This window comes from Phoca vitulina, unplaced genomic scaffold (assembly GCF_004348235.1).
Source record: "Phoca vitulina isolate PV1807 unplaced genomic scaffold, GSC_HSeal_1.0 scaffold25, whole genome shotgun sequence".
Taxonomy (NCBI): Eukaryota; Metazoa; Chordata; class Mammalia; order Carnivora; family Phocidae; genus Phoca; species Phoca vitulina.
The window spans coordinates 34,222,088-34,234,109 of NW_022589728.1; the positions used below are offsets into that span (position 1 = coordinate 34,222,088).

At 38.3% G+C, this 12,022-nt stretch overlaps 1 protein-coding gene across 5 annotated transcripts in view; it reads left to right on the forward strand.

Annotated features, from left to right (window-relative positions):
* The window catches only part of WWP1 (WW domain containing E3 ubiquitin protein ligase 1), a 118,615-nt gene that overhangs the window by 93,146 nt on the left and 13,447 nt on the right, over window positions 1-12,022 (forward strand). For all 5 annotated transcript variants that reach the window (XM_032421947.1, XM_032421951.1, XM_032421949.1 and 2 more), the window contains 4 exons: window positions 1,703-1,836; window positions 1,925-2,065; window positions 6,118-6,238; window positions 11,372-11,476. In XM_032421947.1, coding sequence (XP_032277838.1) covers window positions 1,703-1,836; window positions 1,925-2,065; window positions 6,118-6,238; window positions 11,372-11,476 — 501 coding nt within the window. The remainder of the gene's footprint in view (window positions 1-1,702; window positions 1,837-1,924; window positions 2,066-6,117; window positions 6,239-11,371; window positions 11,477-12,022) is intronic.

The following is a 12,022-nucleotide window of genomic DNA, read 5'->3' on the forward strand; positions in this document are numbered from 1 at the left end:
AGAGCTGTGTGGCACACATAGAAGTAACAGATAACTTAATAGAGCATATAGATTCAGATGCTCGTCGTGAGCAGAGGTGGTGGAATACACAAAAATTCTCTTCTGGTGGCTTCTGTTTCCTCCATGAAATAGAAAGCAAGATCATTAGCCCAGAGTGAGGAGTAGAGAAAAGTATTTGAGGAATAATAGTTACCTGGGAGAGGGAGTGCAGTGGGGAAATATGATTATCAGGCAGCACTAAGTTCCCACTGGAGGTTGTTGGTCATGAACTAGTCAGCATGGTTGTGTATGCATTTCTAGCATGTTCCAATACCCAGGCACAGGCATGGAGTAAGTTAAGGGTTGTGTTTAGCTGGGCTTTGGATTTTGCCAGAATTTCTTTGAGGAGAGGCTGGGTTTGAAGGTATACATGGGAGTAATATTAATGATTGATGATGGAATCAAAACTGAATAAGGAAAGAAATAACTTTGTTGAGTAGCTGAGAAACAGTGATAAGGTTTTATGTATTTTTTAAATCCCAGTGGGGTCAAAAATTGCAGATATCACTGCAGAAGGCAGTGAGCTAGAAAATTAGGTGATGGTTGAAATTGAGTTTGTGAAGGAATACAGTTATTGCTGTATTTTGCTAATAACAGTATCTTAGGTATGATGTCGAGAATGGTTAGGCTAAGTGAAAGACTAAGATTATTGAAAGGACTAAAAAGTTAGGGTAGTAAGAGAATCATCATTGTAGATGTTGAAATGTCTAAAACTAAGATGGTAGTGTAGAAGAACACAGCATTGAGGAAGCAACAAAGAGAAACTCCGAGATCTAGGGTTGATGGCAGCGAAGTGCGGGCAGGGGGTGGGGCCGTGGGCCACTCAGGGCAGTATGAAGCCATGAGCTTTAAGACGGGCAGGTTTGGGGAGGAGGAATTAGTAATGAGGAGCAACACCTGCCCCACTTCCAGGCCTGGTGATATGAGGGGGATGGGAGAGAAACAGCACCCCTTTGGGAGGACTTGGGGGGAAGCAAAGTTTTCAGAAAAATGCTAGATGTTTGTTAAATCAAAATGCCAAAGGATCTTCAAAGAACGAGTATATGGGGGATTTTATTAATGATGGATCTGGAGCTTCAGAAGGGAAAAGCATAGAGATGGGAGATGGTTTTGGGAGTTAGGGGAGGTGTGAGAAATGGAATTGGATTTTGAGATGGATGGGCAGTTGGTGGTGAGAGTTGGGGTGCTGAGGAGGTCTGGCGCTTTTTTGTGTTGGCTGTTGTGAGCAGGAGTGAAGACAAATGGGGTCAGTCCTGCAAATCTCTTAGGCAACTGTGGTCAGAAAGGAGTGGAGGAGGAGTCTTGCCAGGTGCATGCACAGGAGCCCTGAGGCTCCGTCTGTATTTCTGCATCCAATTAGGTTAATTTAGTTTATAAAATACACTAGAAAGAGTGGGGGTTTGATACTGTTCTTTTACCATCCTCATTGACAGTTATTGATAGGACATGATGGAGCAAAGTGTTTGAAGTCATTTAACTCTGTAATTTGTGTTTCATACTTAGCATTTTACGTAATATTTTGGTTTTCATGATTTATCCTGGTTACTTATTTAGGTGCTTACTTTGGCCTGTGAAGCCTCATGATTTCTCTGTTATTGTGCTCTGAATAAGAAAATTGTTGTTTTATAAATTTTTAAGTAAAATTTTTTATTTCTCTTGGCAGGCACTTTTTCATGGGAAGTTTATTGATACTGGTTTCTCTTTACCATTCTACAAGCGTATGCTAAGTAAAAAACTGACTATTAAGGATTTGGAATCTATTGATACTGAATTTTATAATTCCCTTATCTGGATAAGGTTTGAAGATTTATCTTTCAATGAGACATTTTCTTGAAGCCAATTTAGATATCATGTTAATTAGTCGATATATATTTATATCACCCAGAGACAACAACATTGAAGAATGTGGCTTAGAAATGTACTTTTCTGTTGACATGGAAATTTTGGGAAAGGTTACTTCGCATGACCTGAAGTTGGGAGGTTCCAATATCCTGGTGACTGAGGAGAACAAAGATGAATATATTGGGTAAGGTGATACACCTGATTGACCTTAATCTCTAGAACTTCTGGCGTGTGTCAGAACTAACTCCTCTATCTGTGCCCTTAGTTTGATCCCATGTTCACTCCTCTGGGAAGCTGTTGCACGTTCGTTCCTCCTTTCACTTATCCTTTTTTGTCATTTGCTCTCTACTCAATCTTCATCTCAGTTTATACACATGCTCTGACAGGACTCAAAAATTCAAATGTACTAAAATAACTTCTCTTGCCTCTGATGTACATATATTTAAGTTCTTCTCAGTAGTACCAGTGTTCTTGAAATAAGACAATAAATGATGACCTTCACTTTCCCACTCCTGCTTGCTGTAAGCGTTCTACCTTTGTGCAGATCAAAATTTTATGGAACAGTGGGGCTAAAAAGGGCTTTGCAAAGACTGTGCAGCTTCTTCATTTCTAGATGAAGCACCCAGGGTGCTCTGTCAGGTAGTAGCGAAGCCCAGCTGATGCTCAGTTCCTCTTACAGCTCACTTTTCCTCTTTAACTTACTCTTTTCACAGTACCCGCCACAGCCTCTGTCTTGAAACTCTTTGTTCCCTTTAATTCCATGATTCTGCACCGTATGGATTTTCTTCACTTTCTCTGTAGTGATGGTTATCTGAAATCTCCATTTCCTAAATGTGCAGGTTTTTCCCAGGTTCTTTATTCAGCCTGCTTCTCTAAATAGCCTGCTAACATGGCTTCAGGCTGGATTGGGCCCATGGGCCATAGTGTGCCAACTCAACTACTGAATCACCTGTATTAAATTTAACATGTCAAAATCAAACTTCTCATTTTTTTTTTCCTGTTGCCTCACTTGACCTATCTCTATTAATGGTACTACCATTTTCATTCTCTTTTAGGCTTGGATTCTCGGTATCACCTTTGTCTCAAGTTTTTATGTTCTTGATACTTGTTTCAAAAATGGGATCATATCATACATGTTACACTCTAGCTTGCTTTTTCCATCCTCCATGTCAGTAGAGATACATCTAATACATTTTCTAATAGCTAGATGAATTATGGTATATCCCTTCTATATTCGTCAGTCATTTTTGCTAGTAGGTGTCATTCAAGTTGTGTCCAGTTTGGGCCACTACAAACAAAGGCAACACAAAACTTCCTTAAGCATAACTCTTCAGTTGTGATATTTTGTTTTTAGTGTATAGGATCTCAGTGAATCTATGAGTAAATGAATGGTAGAAAGATGTATGAAATGCTGTTGGAATCCAAAGTGGGAAGGAAGCCATTGATTCTGCTGGGAGAACTGAGAAAAAAAGTTCTTCATAGGGCATTGCATATGTTAGGTCTGAAAAGATAAATGAGAGTTTGCCTGATAGATGGAGAGCTTTTGTGGGGAGGGAAATAGCAGGAGCAGAGGAATTGAGGTATTAAAGGGATTAGTTTATCCTGAGACTACAACCACAGCACTGTGGGAATAGTATATCATGGTGAGAAATAGTGACTAGCTGGGAACCTCGAGGGGTAGCCAGATTGTGCATTAGTCTAAGGAAACTCTTATGTCTAAGAAACCTGGATTTTTGCTCTAATATAAGAGTGATCAAAAACTAACCACAACCAAGATGAGATGATCAGAATTGTTTCTGGAAGGCTTATTTTGGCATCTTTATGGAGGACGAACTGGGAGGGATAGATGGATGGAAGGAAGTAGTTAGAGATAGAACATAGTTAAGAGGCTCTTTCATTCTGCTAGTAATTCAGTATCATAGGCCTAAAACAGGACACAGTAGAGATAAAAATGAGGGAATGGATTTTTGAGGATATTACAGGAATAGAATAGTTCAGATTCAGTGACCAATTACATGTAGTGGGGAAAATACCAGCAAATGAAGTATTTGAGGTTTCTAGATTGGTTAATAGTTGCATGTGTTAGCAGGATATCCAAGGAGAGAGGACTTTATCTCTGTTTTGTTTTGTTCTTTTTTTTTTTGAATTTTTTTATTGTTATGTTAGTCACCATACATTACATCATTAGTTTTTGATGTAGTGTTCCATGATTCATTGTTTGTGTATAACACCCAGTGCTCCATGCAGAACGTGCCCTCCTCAATACCCATCACCAGACTAACCCATCCCCCCACCCCCTCCCCTCTAGAACCCTGTTTGTTTCTCAGAGTCCATAGTCTCTCATGGTTCATCTCCCCCTCCGATTTGCCCCCCATGACTTTATATCTTAATATCTTAGCAGAATTTGGGAATTTAAGAATTACTGGCTTTTCTATGATAGTTAAAACTTAGGTAATTGATGATACCATCTTTAAGTAGTAAATAGCGAGAAAAGAAAAGAAGGCAGAGATCTCAGTGATACCAGCATTTCTGGAACAGTGAAACCAATGAAGGAAACAAAGGAGTAGCCAAAGTTAGATCACATCAGGAATGCTGATACTGACCAGGGAACTATGTGAGGCTTGGGAATGCCGACGCCCACCCAGTGTTCAGAAAGTTCATGGAGCCAGGAGTAATTTTGAAGAGGGCATGGGGCTCGGCAATTTAGAGTTCTTTGGTGACATTTGTGAAGAAAATTGTTTTGTTTTTCGCCCTGGGAGAGATGTTGAAAGTCCCAGATCATTACAGTGGTTTAAAATTTGGGTGAGGGGGCGCCTGGGTGGCTCAGTTGGTTAAGCGACTGCCTTCGGCTCAGGTCATGATCCTGGAGTCCCTGGATCGAGTCCCGCATCGGGCTCCCTGTTCTGCAGGGAGTCTGCTTCTCCCTCTGACCCTCCCCCCTCTCATGTGCTCTCTCTCATTCTCTCTCTCTCAAATAAATAAATAAAATCTTTAAAAAAAAAATAAATAAAATAAAATAAAATTTGGGTGAGGGCGCCTGGGTGGCTCAGTTGGTTAAGCGACTGCCTTCGGCTCAGGTCATGATCCCGGACTCCTGGGATCGAGTCCCACATCGGGCTCCCCCTTCTCTGTGGGGAGCCTGCTTCTCCCTCTGCCTCTGCCTGCCACTCCCCCTGCTTGTGCTCACTCTCTCTCTCTCTCTCTGTCAAATAAATAAATAAAATCTTTAAAAAAAAAAAAAAAAATTTGGGTGAACAGGAGGTGAGAAGTGGAGACAGTGAAATACAGAGTACTCTTTTAGTAAGAGTGGTGGTAAAGAGAGGAGAGAGAATAATTAAAAAGAAACACTGGGTTGAAGGAAGGGTTTTGGAAAGCAATAGTCTGAGCACCCATGGGGGCAAATGGGAAGAGGGTCAGAAGGTAGAGTTGAGGGCATGGGCGAGTAATTGATGAAGAACAGTTGTGGAGGCAGCAAGGATGAAAGGTTTGCCCTCAGCAGAGAAGACGACCAGCTTTCTCTGGGTCCCAGGGAAGGGGAGCAATGTGGATAAATTGCCTTTCCTTTTATCTGCTAGTATCGGTGGCTTCTCCTCATCAGTAGTCTGTGCTGTTCCTCACAGGGACGTCCAGACCCATCTACTATCAGTGAGGCCCCTTGTGGAAATTCTGGGTCACCATACAGATTCTCTTTCTTACTTCTTTTTTATTACACTTCCCTCCTCTACATCTGCTTTATATATCTCCTCAGAATGTTTTATTTTCATCTTGTATTACTTTCTCTGTTCTGTTAGGAAATCTTCATGTTCTAATAAATTAGCATGTAAAGAACCAGTTCTCCAGCTTTAAGCCTTCTCAAGTCTTCCTTGGCAAATGCTTTGCTGGAAGGAGAACCTGTTGAATGACTGTAGCCTTTCCCTTACTGTGTCAGCACACAATATTTGGAATTATTTGTTTACACATGCACAGGAAATAAGTGCTCGAATGTGGCTGTTTTACTGACAAATAAAAAACTTCCTATTTTGAAAAGCATCCTTTTTAGCTACTGATGTGCTGGAACTGATTTCTTCATGGGGAAGCATGTGTTAACTCTTAAACTACTTACATACACAACATCAGCATTTATGTTACATATATATAGCATATTTGGAAAAAGAGAAGGAATTTCAGAAGTACTTGGTGTTTCTAAGCTTTCACCTCACATAACAAAATATTTTTAAATACCATCTTTATTTTCAGTTTAATGACAGAGTGGCGTTTTTCTCGAGGAGTGCAGGAACAGACCAAAGCTTTCCTTGATGGTTTCAATGAAGTTGTCCCTCTTCAATGGCTACAGTACTTTGATGAGAAAGAATTGGAGGTGAGGCTCTTTTATTATGCTATTTAGGAAATGTTACTAGGTGGATGAACTGTTTTTGGGCTTCTACAGGAGGATGTCCACACATTTTTAAGTGATGTAGCACAATGTAAATTCTCTTATTCGTGCCGGTGTTCAGGGGGTATTGAAATCCTAGCATGGGGTGATGGTCTTAAGTTCTCTGAACCATGATGATGTCATGGGCACAAAATCATTCAGTGCCCACTGTTAGGGGTCCTGAAGAGTGAGTGTAACCCTACTAATAACTTGGGGAACTTAATGAAATCCTTGTTTACTGGTGAGTTGCCCCAAAGATCCATTCTTAGTGGTCTCAACTGTATTTAGACTTGTTAGAAGTATATCAAAAATTCTTTTCTGGGGGATGGGAGAGAGTAAAATACACATAACAAAATTTACCATTTTGAACATTTCTAAGTGTACAGCTCAGTAATGCTCAGTATACTTACATTATTGTGCAGCCAGTCTCAAGGATTAATTTTCATTTTGCAAAACTGAAACTCTGTATCTGTTAAACAACTCCCCATTTCCCCTTCCCTGGCCCCACCATTCTACTTACTATGAGTTTGACTACTGTTGATATCTCCTGTAAGTGACCTTGTGCAGTATTTGTCTTACTGTGACTGGCTCATTTCACTTAACATAATGTCCTTATAGTTTATCCATATTGTAGCATGTGTAAGAATTTCTTTCCTTTTTAGGGCTGAATAATATTCCATTGTACGTATATACCACGTTTTGTTTATCCATTCATCAGTCACTGGATATTTGGTTTGCTCCTACCTTTTGGTTATTGTGAATAATACTGCTATGAAGATGGATATATAGATGTGTCTTAGATACCTCTCAGAGACACTGTTCTCAGTTGTTTTGGATATATACCCAGGACTGGTATTGCTGGATCATAAAGTAATTCTGTATTTAATTATTTGAGGAACTACCACTATTTTCTACAGTGGCTATACCGTATATTGCATTCCCACCAAAAGTGTGCAAGGATTCCAACTTCTCCACATCTTTGCCCACACTTGTTATTTTCTGCTTTGTTTTGTTACAGTAGCCAACCCTAATGGGTGTAATATCCCATTGTGGTTTTGATTCGTATTTCTCTAATGATTAGTTATGGTGAATTCTTGAAGTCTTCTTTCCCCATATGGCTTAGAACATAGGTTGGGCTGTTAGGATATTCCTAGGTATTCTCTGCTTCCTTTGGATGCAGTATCTTAACATTAGCCATCTTCAGTTCTCTGTTAAGAAACTTGGTTTGTTCATATAATCAAATGTGCATATGAAAAATTAGCATTAGAAATTGTATACAATAATTCCTATATAGAAATTAGCCTTCTGGAAACTGACAAGTATATGAAAATCAGAACTCAGACTGATAATGTAGACTCTATAAATCTGGTTAATGTCTCTTTCTTTTAACAGCTTGACTGTACAGATTAGCAGAAACACATCAGAAGAATAGAATGGAAGATATTTTTTTAGAGTAGTAGTAATCTTTTTTTTAATCACAGACTTCATTAAGAATCTGAAGAAAATAATTTCGTGTTTTCAAAATGCATACACCTAAAATATTCCATACCCCCCATTAAAAGCTCCTATTTTAGGGGCGTCTGGGTGGATCAGTCGTTAAGCGTCTGCCTTTGGCTCAGGCCATGATCCCAGGGTCCTGGGATCGAGCCCCACATCAGGTTCCCAGCTCCACGGGAAGCCTGCTTCTCCCTCTCCCACTCCCCCTGCTTGTATTCCCTCTTTCACTGTTTCTCTCTCTGTCAAATAAATAAGATCTTTAAAAAAAACAAAACAATGCTCCTATTTTAGAGGTCCACGTAGTGAAAGAGGGATGTTATGGCCAGAGTCCCGCATTAGAGCACAGATGAAACTAAGACTGTAAAAGGATATGAATAGGCGCATACCTTTATATCGCCTTTGGTAGAGTTTACAGTTGTCTCACACATAGCCCTGTAAAATAGTTGGGCCATATAATAATTTCCTTTCACACATAAGGAGACTAAAGTCCTTATTGGTTACTGATTTGCCTTTAGCTCATTGTACAGAGCTGTGAGAAAATATAGGTCTTTTTTGTTGTTGTTTTGCCTTATGTTGTTATTCCTAGTCTGTTGTTCTTTTACTTACATTCATCATCTGTCTTAACCATGAATAATACCACAATAATGGGCATGTATACCATTATTCGAAATAATGGTTATTCATAGTCATGGCCCTCTATAAGTTAAAATCTCTTTAAACTAAGATGTAACAATTTCTTTGTAAAAACTCTCATCACACTAGGAATAGAAGGCAACTTTCTCAGTTTGTTAAAGGGCATCAACAAAAAAAGATGCACCCTGACATCATTCTAATCGGTGATACCATGAATATTTCATATTGAGGTTGGGAAGAGGGCAAAGGTGTCTACTGTCATCCTTTATATTCCCCATTATACCAGACAGCCCAGCCAGTGCAGTGAGGCAAAAGCAGAAATAAAAATCATAAAGACTGGAAAGGAGTAAAAAAATGGCCTTTATTCATGGATGATAACATGATCGTCAACCTAGAAAATCCTAAGGAACCTACCAAAAAAATCTACTAGAAGTAACACTGAATTTAGCCAAGAGTACAGATCGAAGGCCAATAATTTAAAAATCAAGTGTGTATCTTGTGTACCAGCAACACTTGGAAATTGAAATCTTAAAGTTTTATGTACTAAAGCATCCAAAAAATAAATTTAAAGAGCATGCAAGAGCTCTATACCTAAAAACATAAAACATGGCTCAGAAAAATTAAAGACAACTTTAATACATGAAGAAATACATCATGTTATGTATTAGAAGACTCAATATTATAAAATGTCATTTCTCTCCAAATTGATCTGTATATTCAATGCAATTCCAGTCAGCATCCTGGAAGAATTTTTTGTAGAAATTGACGGGCTGATTCTAAAATTACAAGGAAATGCAAAGGTGCTAGATAAGCTAAAACAATTTTTTTTTTTTTAATTTTTATTTGTCAGAGAGCACAAGAAGTGGGTGTAGCAGGCAGAGAGAGAAGCAGGCGCCCCCCCCCCCCCCCCCCCCCCGCCCACATGCTTTGAACAAGGAGCCCAGTCCAGGATGCGGGACTCAGTCCCAGAACCCTGGGATCATGACCCAAGCCTAAGGCAGACGCTTAACCAATTGAGCCACTCAGGCATCCCACAGTTAATTTTGTTTTATTTATTTTTTTAATTTATTTGACAAAGAGACAGCGAGAGAACACAAGCAGGGGGAGTAGTGGAGGGAGAAGCAGACTCCCTGCTGATGTCGGGCTCGATCCCAGGACCCTGGAATCATGACCTGAGCCAAAGGCAGACGCTTAACGACTGAGCCACCCAGGCGCCCCCTCCCCCAACAATTAATTTTGAAAAAGGACAAACTTGGAGGATGTTCACTACCTGATTTCAAAAATTATTATTAAGCCATAGTAACTGAGATACTGTGGTATTTTTGAAAGGATACACAAATAGATCAGTGGAACACTAAGAGTCCAGAAATAGACCCACATATATATTATCATATGTGGGTCTATGATTTTCAACAGAAGTGCTAATATTTTTCAATGGGGAAAGAGAAAGTCTTTTAAACAAATGATGCTGGATCAACTAGATGTCCATATGTTAGAAAATTAACCTTGACCCCTACTTTAGCCCATGAAGAAAGATTAATTTAAAACAAACGTAAAAAAAAAAAAAATAAACGTAAATATGAAAGCTGAAAAAGGAAACAGTTCTCTTGGGGAGAACACATAACAATTAGCCACACATTATATTATAGATATTATTATATATAATATATATTATATATAAACTCTTACAACTCAGTAAAAAGAAAAATTTTCTAGAATGGGCAAAGACTCATAAAGCTATGATGGCAAGTAAACACAGGAAACATATTCATTCGTTATTGGGGAAATGCGAATGAAAACTAAATGAAATACCACTTTGGGATAATGTTGGAAGTTTCTTATGTTAAACATATATATCAGCCTCTTATTCCCTAGCAGTTCCACTATTAGGTATTTATTCAAGTGAAATAAAATACATATATTCATACAAAGATTTTTTTCATAAATGTTCATCACAACTTTATTCCAAACCAGAAATTTGAAGTAACCCCTAAATGACCATTAAGAAGTAGATGGATAGGTACATTACTGTATAGTCATATAATGAAATACCACTCAGCAATATGAAAGAAACATGGCACCCACAACAATGTGGGTGAATCTCATAAACATTGTGTTTTAAGGGGGAAGGCAGAGGGTGGAGACAACAGAAAAGATTGTTGATCGTGTACCATATATATGAATGACATTCTCAAAAATTTAATCTGTGATGATATCATTAATCATGTGGAGCCAAAGACGAAGATGGTGTTTTTGACTGCAAAAAAGGGACCTAATGGGAATATTCTACATCTTACATCTTGATTGTGGTGGTGGTTACATAGGTGTATATTATCTGTCAAAACTGATCTAACTCTGTACTTAAAACACCTGCATGTTATTACATATAAATTGCAGCTCAACGTTAATTAATGAGAAAGGAAATAAGTATCAGACTATCTCATTATGCCAAAAATAGCTTTCATCCCATATGTAATACCCTGGGCTTATTTGAAAATTTCACATAGAATATTTTATTCCCAAAGCCTGGAAAAATTAGTAACAGGAATTAGTATATTTTTAACTTTAAATAGAGAAAATGGCATTAGATTAAAAAGAAAAAAGAACCAGAAATTTATGTTTGAAACCTAACTATAATTTGGACACCTAATTTGGGATATATTTTTAGTAAGAGATTCTTTTAGCATAGCTAATGTTTTTCTTGAAGAATAGTAACTCCAAGTGCTGTCAGTTTGAGTTCAGTAAATATAAAAGATAAAGTACCAAAGAATGCTTATTCTAAATTGCTACAAATTTTGTTGGATCTGCTTACTGTGATCATTAGTTGTCACGTACCTAGCTGTTCACATAATTAGGCAGGTGCATAGGTATTCATTGGCAAATCTGAGTCATATAGTTATTCTCTTCACTAAGTCTGTACTGTGACCTGCTACTGTGCTCATTTCCCAGGTTATGTTGTGTGGCATGCAGGAGGTTGACTTGGCAGATTGGCAGAGAAATACTGTGTATCGACATTATACAAGAAACAGCAAGCAAATCATTTGGTTTTGGCAGGTATTTGCTTTTATTTTGAAACAAAGGTTCAAAGAATGTTTTCTCATGAGACAGTGGTTTAAAAAACAGTTCATTTTTAAAACTGAAACTGCCTTTGGACATGGTTTTTAGTCTTTGAATTATAAATCAGAAGTTGAATATGTGAACATTTATTAAGGGAGTTTCCATTGCTTATTTTGATTGTTTTCCCAAATGGGAGAATGAATGACAGAATCTTCTTTAAGTAGTAGTTTAATGGTAATACTTGTAGTATAGCATATTGTTTCTAGTAGTATCAAAGTATTCTATAAATTCTATTTAATTCTAAAAGTTAAATGAGGAAGTAGGTTTTCTTTGGTTTGTTTGTTTAAGCAAGCTCCATGCCCAGCATGGAGCCCAGTGTGGGGCTTAAACTCACGACCCTGAGATCAAGACCTGGGCTGAGATCAAGGACTCTTAACCTTCTGAGCCACCCAGGCGTCCTAGTAGTATGTTTTTTTAGTGAGAAAGTCAATGCAGATACTTAATTCCTCTGAAGGCAATAATATGCTAGGGAATTAGAATAAT